The following is a 17790-nucleotide window of genomic DNA, read 5'->3' on the forward strand; positions in this document are numbered from 1 at the left end:
GGGGGCTGATAGCCTTTTTGTAAAAGTGATTGATATTGTTTTTAGTAGCAGTACTACAAGGCCCAGCAAGCCTCCCCCGCATGCTGGTACTTGGAGAACCACAAGTACCAGCATGCGGCGGAAAAACGGGCCCGCTGGTACCTGTAGTACTACTACTAAAAAAATACCCAAAAAAAGACAATACACACACACCTTGAAAGTAAAGTTTTATTACATCCATCCACACAAACATACATACATACTTACCTTATGTTCACACGAGGGTCGGTCCTCTTCTCCAGTAGAATCCATGGGGTACCTGTTGAATAAATTATACTCACCAGATCCAGGGTACCAGGCTCCTCGGATAATCCTTTTGTAATCCACGTACTTGATTAAAAAATAAGAATTTACTTACCGATAATTCTATTTCTCATAGTCCGTAGTGGATGCTGGGGACTCCGTAAGGACCATGGGGGATAGCGGCTCCGCAGGAGACTGGGCACATCTAAAGAAAGCTTTAGGACTAGCTGGTGTGCACTGGCTCCTCCCCCTATGACCCTCCTCCAAGCCTCAGTTAGGATACTGTGCCCGGACGAGCGTACACAATAAGGAAGGATTTTGAATCCCGGGTAAGACTCATACCAGCCACACCAATCACACCGTATAACTTGTGATCTGAACCCAGTTAACAGTATGATAACAGAGGAGCCTCTGAAAAGATGGCTCCCAACAATAATAACCCGATTTTTGTAACAATAACTATGTACAAGTATTGCAGACAATCCGCACTTGGGATGGGCGCCCAGCATCCACTACGGACTATGAGAAATAGAATTATCGGTAAGTAAATTCTTATTTTCTCTAACGTCCTAAGTGGATGCTGGGGACTCCGTAAGGACCATGGGGATTATACCAAAGCTCCCAAACGGGCGGGAGAGTGCGGATGACTCTGCAGCACCGAATGAGAGAACTCCAGGTCCTCCTCAGCCAGGGTATCAAATTTGTAGAATTTAGCAAACGTGTTTGCCCCTGACCAAGTAGCTGCTCGGCAAAGTTGTAAAGCCGAGACCCCTCGGGCAGCCGCCCAAGATGAGCCCACTTTCCTTGTGGAACGGGCTTTTACAGATTTTAGCTGTGGCAGGCCTGCCACAGAATGTGCAAGCTGAATTGTACTACAAATCCAACGAGCAATAGTCTGCTTAGAAGCAGGAGCACCCAGCTTGTTGGGTGCATACAGGATAAACAGCGAGTCAGATTTCCTGACTCCAGCCGTCCTGGAATATTTTCAGGGCCCTGACAACATCCAGCAACTTGGATTCCTCCAAGTCCCTAGTAGCCGCAGGCACCACAATAGGTTGGTTCAGGTGAAAACGCTGGAACCACCTTAGGGAGAAACTGAGGACGAGTCCTCAATTCCGCCCTGTCCGAATGGAAAATCAGATAAGGGCTTTTACAGGATAAAGCCGCCAATTCTGACACGCGCCTGGCCCAGGCCAGGGCCAACAGCATGACCACTTTCCATGTGAGATATTTTAACTCCACACATTTAAGTGGTTCAAACCAATGTGACTTTTGGAACCCAAACTACATTGAGATCCCAAATTGCCACTGGAGGCACAAAAGGAGGCTGTATATGCAGTACCCCTTTTACAAACGTCTAAACTTCAGGGACTGAAGCTAGTTCTTTTTTGGAAGAAAATTGACAGGGACGAAATCTGAACCTTAATGGACCCCAATTTCAGGCCCATAGACACTCCTGTTTGCAGGAAATGTAGGAATCGACCCAGTTGAATTTCCTCCGTCGGGCCTTCCTGGCCTCGCACTACGCAACATATTTTCGCCAATTGCGGTGATAATGTTTTTGCGGTTACATCCTTCCTGGCTTTAGATCAGGATATGGATGACTTCATCCGGAATGCCTTTTTTCCTTCAGGATCCGGTGTTCAACCGGCATGCCGTCAAACGCAGTCGCGGTAAGTCTTGGAACAGACAGGGTCCTTGCTGGAGCAGGTCTCTTCTTAGAGGTAGAGGCCACGGATCCTCCGTGAGCATCTCTTGAAGTTCCGGTTACCAAGTCCTTCTTGGCCAATCCGGAGCCACGAATATAGTGCTTTCTCCTCTCCATCTTATCAATCTCAGTACCTTGGGTATGAGAGGCAGAGGAGGGAACACATACACTGACTGGTACACCCACGGTGTTACCAGAGCGTCTACAACTATTGCCTGAGGGTCTCTTGACCTGGCGCAATACCTGTCGAGTTTTTTAATCATGTGGACGACTTCTGGGTGAAGTCCCCACTCTCCCGGGTGGAGGTCGTGCTGAGGAAGTCTGCTTCCCAGTTGTCCACTCCCGGAATGAATACTGTTGACAGTGCTATCACATGATTTTCCGCCCAGCGAAGAATCCCTGCAGCTTCTGCCATTGCCCTCCTGCTTCTTGTGCCACCCTGTCTGTTTACGTGGGTGACTGCCATGATGTTGTCCGACTGGATCAACACCGGCTGACCTTGAAGCAGAGGTCTTGCTAAGCTTAGAGCATTGTAAATGGCCCTTAGCTTCAGGATATTTATGTGAAGTGATGTATCCAGGCTTGACCCTAAGCCCTGGATATTCCTTCCCTGTGTGACTGCTCCCCAGCCTCGCAGGCTGGCATCCGTGGTCACCAGGACCCAGTCCTGAATGCCGAATCTGCGGCCCTCTAGAAGATGAGCACTCTGCAACCACCACAGGATGGATACCCTTGTCCTTGGTGACAGGGTTATCCGCTGATGCATCTGAAAATGCGACCCGGACCATTTGTCCAGTAGGTTCCACTGGAAAGTTCTTGCGTGGACTCTAGCGAATGGGATTGCTTCGTAGGAAGCCACCATTTTTACCCAGAACCCTTGTGCATTGATGCACTGAGCCTTGGTTCGGTTTTAGGAGGTTCCTGACTAGCTCGGATAACTCCCTGGCTTTCTCTTCCGGGAGAAACACCTTTTTTCTGGACTGTGTCCAGGAACATCCCTAGGAAACAGAAGACAAGTCGTCGGAACCAGCTGCGATTTTGGAATATTGAGAATCCAATCGTGCTGCCGCAACACTACCGGAGATAGTGCTACACCGACTTCCAACTTTCGAAGGGATATCATTTCGGCCATTACCTTGGTAAAGACCCAGGGTGCCGTGGACCATCCCTACGGCAGCGTCTGAACTGATAGTGACAGTTCTGTACCATAACCTGAGGTACCCTTGGTGAGAAGGGTAAATTTTGACATGAAGGTAAGCATCCTTGATGTCCCGAGACATCATGTAGTCCCCTTCTTCCAGGTTCGCAATCACTGCTCTGAGTGACTCAATCTTGAATTTGAACCTCTGTATGTAAGTGTTCAACGATTTTAGATTTAGATTTAGAATCGGTCTCACCGAGCCGTCTGGCTTCGGTACCACAATAGTGTGGAATAATACCCCGTTCCCTGTTGCAGGAGGGGTACCTTGATTATCACCTGCTGGGAATACAGCTTGTGAATGGCTTCCAAAACTGCCTCCCTGTCAGAGGGAGACGTCGGTAAAGCCGACTTTTGGAAACGGCGAGGGGGAGACGTCTCGAATTCCAATATGTACCCCTGAGATATTACCTGAAGGATCCAGGGGTCTACTTGCGAGTGAGCCCACTGCGCACTGAAATTCATTGAGAACGGGCCCCCACCGTGCCTGAGCTTGTAAGGCCCTAGCGTCATACTGAGGGCTTGGCAGAGGCGGGAAAGGGTTTCTGTTCCTGGGAACTGGCTAATCTCTTCAGCCTTTTTCCTCTCCCTCTGTCACGAGCAGAAAAGAGGAACCTTTTGTCCGCTTGCCAACAAAGGACTGCGCCTGATAATACGGCGTCTTATTTTGAGAGGCGACCTGGGGTACAAACGTGGATTTCCCAGTTGTTGCCGTGGCCACCAGGTCTAAAAGACCGACCCCAAATGTCCCTTTTCAAAGGCAATACTTCCAAATGCCGTTTGGAATCCGCATCACCTGACCATTTTACTGGTAGAATTGGACAACGCACTTATACTTGATGCCAGTCGGCAAATATTCCGCTGTGCATCATGCATATATAGAAATGCATCTTTTAAATGCTCTATAGGCAATAATATACTATCCTTATCTAGGATATCAATATTTCCAGTCAGGGAATCCGACCATGCCAACCCAGCACTGCACCTCCAGGCTGAGGCGATTGCTGGTCGCAGTATAACACCAGTATGTGTGTAAATACCTTTTTGGATACCCTCCTGCTTTCTATCAGCAGGATCCTTAAGGGCGGCCATCTCATGAGAGGGTAGAGCCCTTGTTCTTACAAGCGTGTGAGCGTATCCCCCCTAGGGGGTGTTTCCCAACGCACCCTAACCTCTGGCGGGAAAGGGTATGCAGCCAATACTTTTTAAGAAATTATCAATTGTTATCGGGGGGAAACCCACGCATCATCACACACCTCATTTTATTTCTCAGATTCAGGAAAACTACAGGTAGTTTTTCCCTCACCGAACATAATACCCCTTTTTGGTGGTACTCGTATTATCAGAAATGTATAAAAACATTTGCCATTGTCTCAATCATGTAACGTGTGGCCCTACTGGAAATCACGGTTGTCTCTTCACCGTCGACACAGGAGTCAGTATCCGTGTCGGCGTCTGTATCTGCCATCTGAGGTAACGGCCGCTTTAGAGCCCCTGACGGCCTATGAGACGTCTGGACAGGCACAAGCTGAGTAGCCGGCTGTCTCATGTCAACCACTGTTTTTTTATATAGAGCTGACACTGTCACGTAATTTTCAACAGTACATCCACTCAGGTGTCGACCCCCTAGGGGGTGACATCACTGTTACAGACACTCTGCTCCGTCTCCACATCATTTTTCTCCTCATACATGTCGACACAAACGTACCGACACACAGCACACACACAGGGAATGCTCTGATAGAGGACAGGACCCCACTAGCCCTTTGGGGAGACAGAGGGAGAGTATGCCAGCACACACCAGAGCGCTATATATATACAGGGATAACCTTATATAAGTGTTTTTCCCCTTATAGCTGCTGTATTTTTAATACTGCGCCTAAATAGTGCCCCCCTCTCTTTTTTTAACCCTTTCTGTAGTGCAGGGAAGAGTCAGGGAGCTTCCCTCCAACTGAGCTGTGAGGGAAAATGGCGCCAGTGTGCTGAGGAGATAGGCTCCGCCCCTTTTTCGGCGGCCTTATCACCCGGTTTTTTGTCTATTCTGGCAGGGGTTAAATGCATCCATATAGCCCAGGAGCTATATGTGATGCATTTTTTTTGCCATGTAAGGTATTTTTTTATTGCGTCTCAGGGCGCCCCCCCCAGCGCCCTGCACCCTCAGTGACCGGAGTGTGAAGTGTGCTGAGAGCAATGGCGCACAGCTGCAGTGCTGTGCGCTACCTTATTTGAAGACAGGAACGTCTTCTGCCGCCGCTTTCTCCGGACCTCTTCGCTCTTCTGGCTCTGTAAGGGGGCCGGCGGCGCGGCTCCGGGACCCATCCAGGCTGAACCTGTGATCGTCCCTCTGGAGCTAATGTCCAGTAGCCAAGAAGCCCAATCCACTCTGCACGCAGGTGAGTTCGCTTCTTCTCCCCTTAGTCCCTCGATGCAGTGAGCCTGTTGCCAGCAGGTCTCACTGAAAATAACAAACCTAAACTAAAACTTTCACTAAGAAGCTCAGGAGAGCCCCTAGTGTGCACCCTTCTCGTCGGGCACAGAAATCTAACTGAGGCTTGGAGGAGGGTCATAGGGGGAGGAGCCAGTGCACACCAGCTAGTCCTAAAGCTTTCTTTAGATGTGCCCAGTCTCCTGCGGAGCCGCTATCCCCCATGGTCCTTACGGAGTCCCCAGCATCCACTTAGGACGTTAGAGAAAAATAAAACGGAGACCCGAGCCACGCACTGAAAGGGGACCCATGTTTTCACATGGGTCCCCTTTCCCCGAATGCCAGAAACCCACTGTGACTGATGTCTAAGTGGGTTTCTTCAGCCAATCAGGGAGCGCCACGTTGTAGCACCCTCCTGATCGGCTGTGTGCTCCTGTACTGTCTGACAGGCGGCACACGGCAGTGTTACAATGTAGCGCCTATGCGCTCCATTGTAACCAATGGTGGGAACTTTGTGGTCAGCGGTGAGGTCACTTTCGGTCAACCGCTGAGCAGAAAGTTCCCACCATTGGTTACAATGGAGCGCATGGGCGCTACATTGTAACACTGCCGTGTGCCGCCTGTCAGACAGTACAGGAGCACACAGCCGATCAGGAGGGTGCTACAACGTGGCGCTCCCTGATTGGCTGAAGAAACCCACTTAGACATCAGTCAGAGTGGGTTTCTGGCATTCGGGGAAAGGGGACCCATGTGAAAACATGGGTCCCCTTTCAGTGCGTGGCTCGGGTATCCGTTTTATTTTTTTAATCAAGTACGTGGATTACAAAAGGATTATCCGAGGAGCCTGGTACCCTGGATCTGGTGAGTATAATTTATTCAACAGGTACCCCATGGATTCTACTGGAGAAGAGGACCGACCCTCGTGTGAACATAAGGTAAGTATGTATGTATGTTTGTGTGGATGGATGTAATAAAACTTTACTTTCAAGGTGTGTGTGTGTATTGTCTTTTTTGGGGTATTTTTTTAGTAGTAGTACTACAGGTACCAGCGGGCCCGTTTTTCCGCCGCATGCTGGTACTTGTGGTTCTCCAAGTACCAGCATGCGGGGGAGGCTTGCTGGGCCTTGTAGTACTGCTACTAAAAACAATATCAATCACTTTTACAAAAAGGCTATCAGCCCCCCATCCGCAGCCCATTGGATGGGGGGGACAGCCTCGGGCTTCACCCCTGGCCCTTGGGTGGCTGGGGGGGGGGGACCCCTTGATTGAAGGGGTCCCCACTCCCCCAGGGTACCCCGGCCAGGGGTGACTAGTTGGATATTTGATGCCACGGCCGCAGAGCACTGTATAAAAGTGACCCCCGGCTGTGGCATTATCTGTCCAGCTAGTGGAGTCCGGTGCTGGTTTTAAAAATACGGGGGACCCCTACGCTTTTTGTCCCCCGTATTTTTGGAACCAGGACCAGGCGCAGAGCCCGATGCTGGTTGCTTAAATATGGGGGAACCCCTGTCCATTTTTTTCCCATATTTCTGCAACCAGGATCGGCTCAAAGAGCCCGAGGCTGGTTTGCCTTAGGAGGGGGGACCCCACGCAATTTTTTTTTAACATTTAAACTTTTTTTTATTTTTTAACAAAGTGCACAATGAAGCCCAGCACGGATCTCTCAGATCCGGCCGAGATTCATTGTATTAAAGTCGGCAGTGTTTTACAAGTCACTCACGTAAAACACTGCCTAAAAAAACGAATGACATCGACATCGGAAAACCCGAAAATGCAGAATACGGCAGCTTAGTAAATTAGTCGTAACAAATTCCAAAAGTTGCAGTTTTACACTTTCGATGTCATTCGTGATTATTCTCCCACCAAATCGGGAGAATTACGAATGTTAGTAAATATACCCCACACAGTCACATGTACAATGCAGAAATTATGACATGCAATAAAACTGCACCGGACTAGCAATACAAAGTAATACTAAGTACAGCTATACAATCAATAGATATATCAATGCACAGTAAATACTGGATGTATATCACAGGGTACTTGTACTATATAACCCTGACTAAATGCACTGTTTCTTAACTATCACTGTCAGCAGACATGTAGAATACTTAAGTGTCCTGTAAAATGCACAGCGCTGACAGGCAGGCGGCTTTACAGAGGAGGATTTGCCCAAACAGTCCCAGGATCAGCTCAGCTTGTGGAAATGGCGCCCAAACGCTGACAGGGAGAGAGATGCAGCTCCAGGGTGGGAACATTTACTCTAAATGGCGCCCTGGGGCTGGGGGAGGAGCTACAGGTCAAAGCCTTATCCCCTTGCTGGGCTTCACCACCGGGTACTGTGGGCCATGTAACAAACGGTTTTTAGTAAAACCGACCTGTGCCCCTGCCCTGGTGGTCTAGTGGGGTCCCTACTCTGCCAGTGTCCATGCCAGCACGCGCGGTCCGCCTCCCACTGGCTACGCCTGATCGCGTTTTTCAGCGGGTCCCACCTGGGGGACCCTCTTACCTCCTCCCTAAGTGCAGCCACGCGATCCTGGAGAACTTGGGTGGTGTGTGACTTGCTGTAAAAAAAACGGAGCCTCCGCTGTAAGTACCCGGCAACCAGGACACGGGAGTATACAGTGCTGCTGGGGGAGGTGATGGAGCTGCAGCAGGAGATGTCTGACTGACATCTAACACAGACAGTGTCTCTGCTGCAGCCCTTGAAGTCTTCAATATTCACTTATTAAAGCTCTTCTAAGGGCTACCTGAGTAGCCCTGCCTGTAGTATGCCTGCACTGCATGGCACCAACTACAAAACTGAGCTCCTGTGTACGGAGGCAGGTTTATAGAGGAGGTGGCGCTATGCATTCTGGGAACAGTCACAGCTTTTAGCTTGTTGGTGCCTCGGATCAAGATCCTACTCTACACCTCGATGTTACTCCCTGTGGAACCCAGTGTACCCCGCAGCAGAAATGACCTTTACTTATTTTTTTTATTAGCTATTTCAGAGGATATCTGATTTTTAATACACAAAGTGTACACAGAGCATATCTATACATATTCCCTTGCACGATAAGACAACACTATGACAGTAAATAAAAACTTACGCTTCAAGCTCCTGTTTCATTTTGGTAAACTCCTCCTTGGTCATCGACCCCTCCCCTTCACCAAGTTTTTGCAGTTTCTCTCTGGAAGCATCAAAATCTGGCCTAGGGGGTGCAGGGGGGATCTGTACATATAACAAAACATGCTTCAGCATTTGGGACCAATCTTAAAATGTTTAGGGAAATTTGAGAACAATAGACATGCTAATTTAAAGACCTATTAAACTGCGAAAAACTGTATTTGCTTGTTACAGGGAAGGCAAACATCAGACACCTCTTTATACTATCTCTGTGTACAGCCCATCAGCACACCTACGGGGTGGTGTCTGTCAGGGTTATGTGTGTGTTTCCCCAGTGAAATACTTGAAGTCAGAATGATGCCACACACACACACAAATTTCCAGAAGGCAATAACCCAAGATACTGTATCAGGAAAGCATTATCATCCATGCATATCCAAGCATATAACAGGAATGCAGAGGAAGGCGATGAGGTGGATTATGGGGGGACAGGGACAATGGCTCTGTTTTGAGAAGTCATATCTGCAACCTGTTAGTACATGTTGAGTCTCCCATATCCAAAATTTTGAATTTTTTTTGAGCGCAAATGAGATAGTGACTACTTTGCATTCTGATGGTTCAGTGTACACAAACCTTTTTTTCATGCACAAAATTTTAAAAATATTGTATAAAATGATCTTTAAACTGTGTGCATTAGGTGTATATGCAACATAAATACAATCTGTTTTTAAATTTGGGTCCATGATATCTCAATATGGTATGCAAATATTCCAAAGTACGGAAAAATCCGATATCCATAAATACTTCTGGTCCCAAGCATTTTGGATATGGGAGACACCTTCTCAGCAAGTAAGTAACATCCTATACAAGTAGATCATACATTTGTGTCTATTATTTACTTTATTAAATTATTTATATTTGATTTAATATAAATACTTTTATAATGAAATATTGCGACTTTCCACACCCATAAGTGTATGCAATAAATAAAAAGACTGGAAGAGACTTTGATTGTAGAGCAACTCTAAATAAGTATGTTCTGTCTGATTTCTTTCCTTTGTTCCACAATAACATACCACAACAATATATACACTTACTGTGGTGCACACATTTCCCACAAGACTACAATGTGTCACTCATAACAGAAAACACTCTTTGGGGGTAATTCAGACCTGATCGCAGCAGCAACTTTGTTAGCAGTTGGGCAAAACCATGTGCACTGCAGGTAGGGCAGATATAACATGTGCAGAGAGAGTTATACCCCTTTTACAACGCTAGCATATAACACTGGTTATTGCATATGAACGTGTATAACCCGTGTTGATGCTCAGTGTAAAAGGGCAAAGTTGGAATAATCGGGGTCGAGTGACCCTGTATTCCAACTTGGGTAGTTTGCAGGGTTGGCAAACTGTGCAGTGTAAATGGTAGCCGGGTCGCATCGACTCGGCTTCCCGTTTACAGAGAATGTACGGGCGATGATTGGAGATCATGTGATCTCCAAGCGCCGCCCCCGCCACATCACCAACCCGGCAATAAGCCGGGTTGGAAACGGCAGTGGGAAAGGGGTCTGACGCGGGTCGTAGCCGGGTAGCACCCGTGTCAGGATCCCGGCTGCGACCCGCGATCTCGGTATAAAAGAGGTATTAGATTTGGGTGGGTTATTTTGTTACTGTGCAGGGTAAATACTGGCTGCTTTATTTTTACACTGCAATTTAGATTTCAGACTGAACACATCGCACCCAAATCTAACTCTCTCTGCACATGTTGTTTCTCCCCCCCTGCAGTGCACATGGTTTTGCCCAACTGCTGACAAATATGCTGCTACGATCTACTCTGAATTAGGCCCTTTGTCCACTAGAAACGTTGGCAGGACATACTTTATACACACTACAATACCGACATTCGTCACAAGTGTTCAAGTGAGAAGGGCCTAGTGTTACATATGTATGTTTCTGCCTCATTGCCCGTGGCCCATTAGGCTCTCGCCCAGATTAAACACTTGGGGGTGTATTCAATAGATGTCGGATCTGACATCTGAGTATTCAAAGAGCGGCTGTCGGATTTGGGCGTTCACGACAATGCCAATTCGACTTTTATTAAAGTTGGATTGACATGGTCAGAAACGAGATTTGGCCGCGGAATCAGACAAAACACGTGGATCTGTGGCTAATCCGCCGATCCACGTGTTTTCTGACAAGTCGGAATTCCCGACTTGTCGGGAAAAAAAGCAGCCCCACTGAATAGGTCGGAACCCCTTCCGACCTAAAAAAGTTGGAAACGGATGTCTTTCCGACAAGACGGCACAGTTTCCGACAAGAACTGAATACACCCGTTGGTTGATATAGTGATAAACAGATTTTTCAGATTAGAATTCCAGCAGATTTTTCAATTTACAATTCCAGCAATTCCCCCCCGTAATTATCTGTGGTGTTATTTGCTGATATTTACCAGCACGGATGGCCTAAGTCATTTCTTTTTTTTTTTTTTTTTTTAAAGGGAAGATTATTAGAAATGAAAATAAGAATTTACTCACCGGTAATTCTATTTCTCGTAGTCCGTAGTGGATGCTGGGTACTCCGTAAGGACCATGGGGAATAGACGGGCTCCGCAGGAGACTGGGCACTCTAAAAGAAAGATTAGGTACTATCTGGTGTGCACTGGCTCCTCCCTCTATGCCCCTCCTCCAGACCTCAGTTATGGAAACTGTGCCCAGAAGAGCTGACACTACAAGGAAAGGATTTGGAATCCAGGGTAAGACTCATACCAGCCACACCAATCACACCGTACAACTTGTGATAACTATACCCAGTTAACAGTATGAACAACAAATGAGCCTCATTAACAGATGGCTCATAACAAAACCCTTTAGTTAAGCAATAACTATATACACGTATAGCAGAGAGTCCGCACTTGGGACGGGCTCCCAGCATCCACTACGGACTACGAGAAATAGAATTACCGGTGAGTAAATTCTTATTTTCTCTGACGTCCTAGTGGATGCTGGGTACTCCGTAAGGACCATGGGGATTATACCAAAGCTCCCAAACGGGCGGGAGAGTGCGGATGACTCTGCAGCACCGCATGAGCAAACTCAAGGTCCTCCTCAGCCAGGGTATCAAACTTGTAGAATTTTGCAAACGTGTTTGACCCCGACCAGGTAGCAGCTCGGCAAAGTTGTAAAGCAGAGACCCCTTGGGCAGCCGCCCAAGAAGAGTCCCCTTCCTCGTGGAATGGGCTTTTACTGATTTAGGATGCGGCAGTCCAGCCGCAGAATGTGCAAGTTGAATCGTGCTACAGATCCAGCGAGCAATAGTCTGCTTAGAAGCAGGAGCACCCAGCTTGTTGGGTGCATGCAGGATAACAGCGAGTCAGTATTTCTGACTCTAGCCGTCCTGGAAACATAGATTTTCAGGGCCCGGACTACATCCAGCAACTTGGAGGCCTCCAAGTCCCGAGTAGCCGCAGGCACCACAATAGGTTGGTTCAAATAAAACGCTGATACCACCTTAGGGAGAAATTGGGGACGAATCCTCAATTCTGCCCTGTCCCTATGGAAGATCAGATAAGGGCTTTCACATGACAAAGCCGCCAATTCTGACACACGCCTAGCTGAAGCCAAGGCCAAATATATATATATATATCCACCTTCCACGTGAGATACTTCAACTCCACGTTCTGAAGTGGCTCAAAACAATGTGATTTCAGGAAATCCAACACTACGTTGAGATCCCAAGGTGCCACTGGAGGCACAAAAGGGGGCTGAATATGCAGCACTCCCTTAATAACGTCTGAAATTCAGGCACCGTCTTTCCTAGCCTTTAACAGCGTAGGAATCACTTAATCTGGAACGCCCTTTTCCGTTAGGATCCGGCGTTCAACCGCCAAGCCTTCAAACGCAGCCGCGGTAAGTCTTGGAACAGACAGGGCCCCTGCAGTAACAGGTCCTGTCTGAGAGACAGAGGCCATGGGTCATCCGAGATCATTTCTTGTAGTTCTGGGTACCAAGTTCTTCTTGGCCAATCCGGAACTACGAGTATAGTTCTTACTCCTCTTTTACTTACTATCCTCAGTACCTTGGGTATGAGAGGAAGAGGAGGGAACACATCAACCGACTGGTACACCCACGGTGTCACTAGAGCGTCCACAGCTATCGCCTGAGGGTCTCTTGACCTGGCGCAATACTTTTTTAGCTTTTTGTTGAGGCGGGACGCCATCATGTCCACCTGTGGCCGTTCCCAACGGTTCACAATCTGCGTGAAGACTTCTGGATGAAGTCCCCACTCTCCCGGGTGGAGGTCGTGCCTGCTGAGGAAGTCTGCTTCCTAGTTTTCCACACCCGGAATGAACACTGCTGACAGTGTTAGCACGTGATACTCCGCCCATCGGGGAATCCTTGTGGCTTCTGCCAACGCCATCCTGCTTCTTGTGCCGCCTTGTCGGTTTACATGGGCGACAGCCGTGATGTTGTCTGACTGAATCAGCACCGGCTGGTTTTGAAGCAGGGGTTCTGCTTGCCTTAGGGCATTGTAAATGGCCCTTAGGTCCAGAATATTTATGTGAAGGGAAGTCTCCTGACTCGACCATTGTCCTTGGAAATTTCTTCCCTGAGTGACTGCTCCCCAACCTCGGAGGCTTGCATCCGTGGTCACCAGGACCCAGTCCTGAATGCCGAATCTGCGGCCCTCGAGAAGATGAGCACTCTGCAGCCACCACAGCAGAGACACCCTGGCCCTCGGGGACAGGGTGATCAGCCGATGCATCTGAAGATGCGATCCTCACTTGTCTAACAGGTCCCACTGAAAGTTCCTTGCATGGAACCTGCCGAAGGGAATTGCTTCGTAAGAAGCTACCATCTTTTCCAGGACTCGCGTGCAATGATGCACCGACACCTGTTTTGGTTTCAGGAGGTCTCTGACCAGAGATGACAACTCCTTGGCCTTCTCCTCCGGGAGAAACACCTTCTTCTGTTCTGTGTCCAGAAACATGCCCAATATCAGCAGACGCGTCGTAGGAACCAGCTGCGACTTTGGGATATTCAGAATCCAGCCGTGCTGTTGTAGCACTTCCTGAGATAGTGCTACTCCGATCAACGACTGCTCCTTGGACCTCGCCTTTATAAGGAGATCGTCCAAGTACGGGATAATTATAACTCACTTCTTTCGAAGGAGTATCATCATTTTGGCCATTACCTTGGAACACACCCTCGGTGCCGTGGACAGACCAAACGGCAACGTCTGGAATTGGTAATGGCAGTTCTGTACCACAACCTTAAGGTACTCCTGGTGAGGTGGGTAAATGGGGACATGTAGGTAAGCATCCTTGATGTCCAGTGATACCATGTAAACCCCCTCTTCCAGGCTTGCAATAACCGCCCTGAGCGATTCCATTTTGAACTTGAACTTTCTTATATAAGTGTTCAAGGATTTCAAATTTAGAATGGGTCTCACCGAACCGTCTGGTTTCGATACCACAAACATTGTGGAATAGTAACCCCGTCCCTGTTGAAGGAGGGGAACTTTTATTATCACCTGCTGGAGGTACAGCTTGTGAATTGCCGCCAGTACTACCTCCCTGTCCTGGGGAGTAGCTGGCAAGGCTGATTTGAGGTAAAAGCGAGGGGGAGACGCCTCGAATTCCAGCTTGTATCCCTGAGATACTACTTGTAGAACCCAGAGATCCACCTGTGAGCGAACCCACTGGTCGCTGAAGTTCGGGAGATGCGCCCCCACCGCACCTGGCTCCGTCTGTGGAGCCCCAGCGTCATGCGGTGGACGTAGTAGAAGCAGGGGAGGATTTTTGTTCCAGGGAACTTGCTGTCTGGTGCAGCTTTTTCCCTCTCCCCCTGCCTCTGGGCAGAAAGGAAGCACCTTTGATCCGCTTGCCTTTCTGAGGCCGAAAGGACTGTACCTGATAGTACGGTGCTTTCTTAGGTTGTGAGGGAGCCTGAGGTAAAAATGTCGATTTCCCAGTTGTTGCTGTTGATACGAGGTCCGAGAGACCATCCCCAAACAATTCCTCACCATTATAAGGCAAAACCTCCATGTGCCTTTTAGAATCAGCATCACCTGTCCACTGCCGGGTCCATAATACCCTCCTGGCAGAAATGGACATTGCATTAATTCTAGATGCCAGCCGGCAAATATCCCTCTGTGCATCCCTCATATATAAGACGACGTCTTTAATATGCTCTATGGTTAGCAAAATAGTATCCCTGTCGAGGGTATCAATATTATCTGACAGGGTAACAGACCACGCTGCAGCAGCACTACACATCCATGCTGAAGCAATTGCAGGTCTCAGTATAGTACCTGAGTGTGTATATACAGACTTCAGGATAGCCTCCTGCTTTCTATCAGCAGGCTCCTTCAAGGCGGCCGTATCCTGAGACGGCAGTGCCACCTTTTTTGACAAGCGTGTGAGCGCCTTATCCACCCTAGGAGATATCTCCCAACGTGACCTATCCTCTGGCGGGAAAGGGTACGCCATCAGTAACTTTTTAGAAATTACCAGTTTCTTATCGGGGGAACCCCACGCTTCTTCACACACTTCATTCAGCTCATCTGATGGGGGAAAAAACACTGGCTGCTTTTTCTCCCCAAACATAATACCCTTTTTAGTGGTACCTGGGTTAATGTCAGAAATGTGTAACACATTTTTCATTGCCGTAATCATGCAACGGATGCCCCTTGTGGATTGTGTATATGTCTCATCCTCGTCGACACTGGAGTCAGACTCCGTGTCGACATCTGTGTCTGCCATCTGAGGTAGCGGGCATTTGTGAGCCCCTGATGGTCTTTGAGACGCCTGGGCAGGCACGGGCTGAGAAGCCGGCTGTCACGTCCTCCAGCCTTTTATGTAAGGAGTTGACACTGTCGGTTAATACCTTCCACATATCCATCCACTCTGGTGTCGACCCCGCAGGGGGTGACATCACATTTATCGGCACCTGCTCCGCCTCCACATAAGCCTCCTCATCAAACATGTCGACACAGCCGTACCGACACACCGCACACACACACAGGGAATGCTCTGAGGACAGGACCCCACAAAGTCCTTTGGGGAGACAGAGAGATAGTATGCCAGCACACACCACAGCGCTATATAAACAGGGATTTACACTACACAAAGTGATTTTCCCTATAGCAGCTATAATACACAGTTTTGCGCCTAAATTTAGTGCCCCCCCTCTCTTTTTTACCCTATTGAGCCTGGAAACTGCAGGGGAGAGCCTGGGGAGCTGTCTTCCAGCGGAGCTGTGAAGAGGAAATGGCGCCAGTGTGCTGAGGGAGATAGCCCCGCCCCTTTTTCGGCGGGCTTCTCCCGCTCTTTTATTATTATGATGGCAGGGGATTTTTACACATATATAGTTTATTAGACTATATTATGTGTAGTTTAGCCAATTTAAGGTACTCTAATTGCAGCCCAGGGCGCCCCCCCCAGCGCCCTGCACCCATCAGTGACCGGAGTATGTGGTGTGCATAGGGAGCAATGGCGCACAGCTGCAGTGCTGTGCGCTACCTTAATGAAGACCGGAGTCTTCAGCTGCCGATTTTCAGGATGTTCTTCTTGCTTCTGGCTCTGCAAGGGGGACGGCGGCGCGGCTCCGGGACCAGACGACCGAGGCTGGGCCTGTGTTTGATCCCTCTGGAGCTAATGGTGTCCAGTAGCCTAAGAAGCCCAAGCTAGCTGCAAGCAGGTAGGTTCGCTTCTCTCCCCTTAGTCCCTCGTAGCAGTGAGTCTGTTGCCAGCAGATCTCACTGAAAATAAAAAACCTAATACTTTCTTTTCTAGAAGCTCAGGAGAGCCCCTAGTGTGCAACCAGCTCGAGCCGGGCACAGATTCTAACTGGGGTCTGGAGGAGGGGCATAGAGGGAGGAGCCAGTGCACACCAGATAGTACCTAATCTTTCTTTTAGAGTGCCCAGTCTCCTACGGAGCCCGTCTATTCCCCATGGTCCTTACGGAGTACCCAGCATCCACTAGGACGTCAGAGAAAACAAATTATAACCTGTGACAAGAGCAAATGCATAACATACAAATTACTATATTAAATAATAAATGACAAAGCAGTAGCAAGTGTCAAATTGTCCTAATGCTAGGGCTTTTCCCAACTACCCATGGATACAAAACCTGTAATAATTAATACACAGGATCCCTGGAGCACAAATTTAGCCTTTTCCCTTGTTCCACCATAAAGGAGAGGGGGTGTTCACTAAAAGAAGAAAAGATGTATCTATGATAAAGTGGTAAACAAGTATATTGGGGACTTTTTTTTTAGTAGTTAAACGTTTATATAAATTGGTGTTCGTAATTGTTTTTATTCCCTTTTGGTACAATGGGGCAAAATCCAAATCCAGTCTTGTTAATTAACCACAAGCAGCTTTTCAGTATGTTTCATTTTCTCAAAGTGACATCTGTTGGCAGAAAAACAGAATGCTGGGAATTTCAATATTACACTTTGGGAAACACACTTAACCTGAAGCAGCGCGATTCCTTAATACCGCAGCAGAAAATTATCCAGAAATATCTAGCTATAAAGGACAATTCGACATGTGCTACATCTGCAGATTGTTTTTGCAATTTTAAAGACTGGAAATAATCCAATGATAGATATTACACATACAATATATCCAGCATAATCTTCATTTTCCACAAAGGAATCGTGAAGCCATATAAACTCCTCATGCTGTCGCACCACAGAAAACTCGTTCTGCTTGAAGTTTGGTAGTGAACTCTGTTGATACAAAAATATAATAAAATAAAAATTACTGTAATAACAAAATAAAAGGGTAATAATATTTTTAGAATATCTGTAACAATAATATTTTCCCATGAAAATAGTCTAGGTGGCTTAATGAACTGCAGTACTATTTTTCTGACGATTTTCTTAAAGGTGAGTACACACTGTGCGATACGCTCCATGGCCCTCATTCCGAGTTGATCGCTCGCTAGCAGTTTTTAGCAGCCGTGCAAACGCTAAAACGCCGCCCTCTGGGAGTGTATTTTAGCTTAGCAGAAGTGCTAACGAAAGTATCGCACAGCGGCTACAAAAAAAAAGTGTGCAGTTTC

The 17790-nt window shown here is 47.8% G+C and overlaps 1 protein-coding gene across 1 annotated transcript in view; it reads right to left on the reverse strand.

Annotated features, from left to right (window-relative positions):
• Positions 1-17790, reverse strand: part of SNX6 (sorting nexin 6) — a 170505-nt gene that overhangs the window by 102377 nt on the left and 50338 nt on the right. Inside the window, exons 4-5 of the mRNA XM_063947875.1 lie at positions 17345-17455; positions 8706-8827 (exon numbers count right to left, since the gene is read on the reverse strand). Of these exons, the coding sequence (XP_063803945.1) occupies positions 8706-8827; positions 17345-17455 (233 nt within the window). The remainder of the gene's footprint in view (positions 1-8705; positions 8828-17344; positions 17456-17790) is intronic.

The sequence above is a fragment of the Pseudophryne corroboree genome, chromosome 12 (assembly GCF_028390025.1).
Source record: "Pseudophryne corroboree isolate aPseCor3 chromosome 12, aPseCor3.hap2, whole genome shotgun sequence".
In the NCBI taxonomy this organism is placed as follows: Eukaryota; Metazoa; Chordata; class Amphibia; order Anura; family Myobatrachidae; genus Pseudophryne; species Pseudophryne corroboree.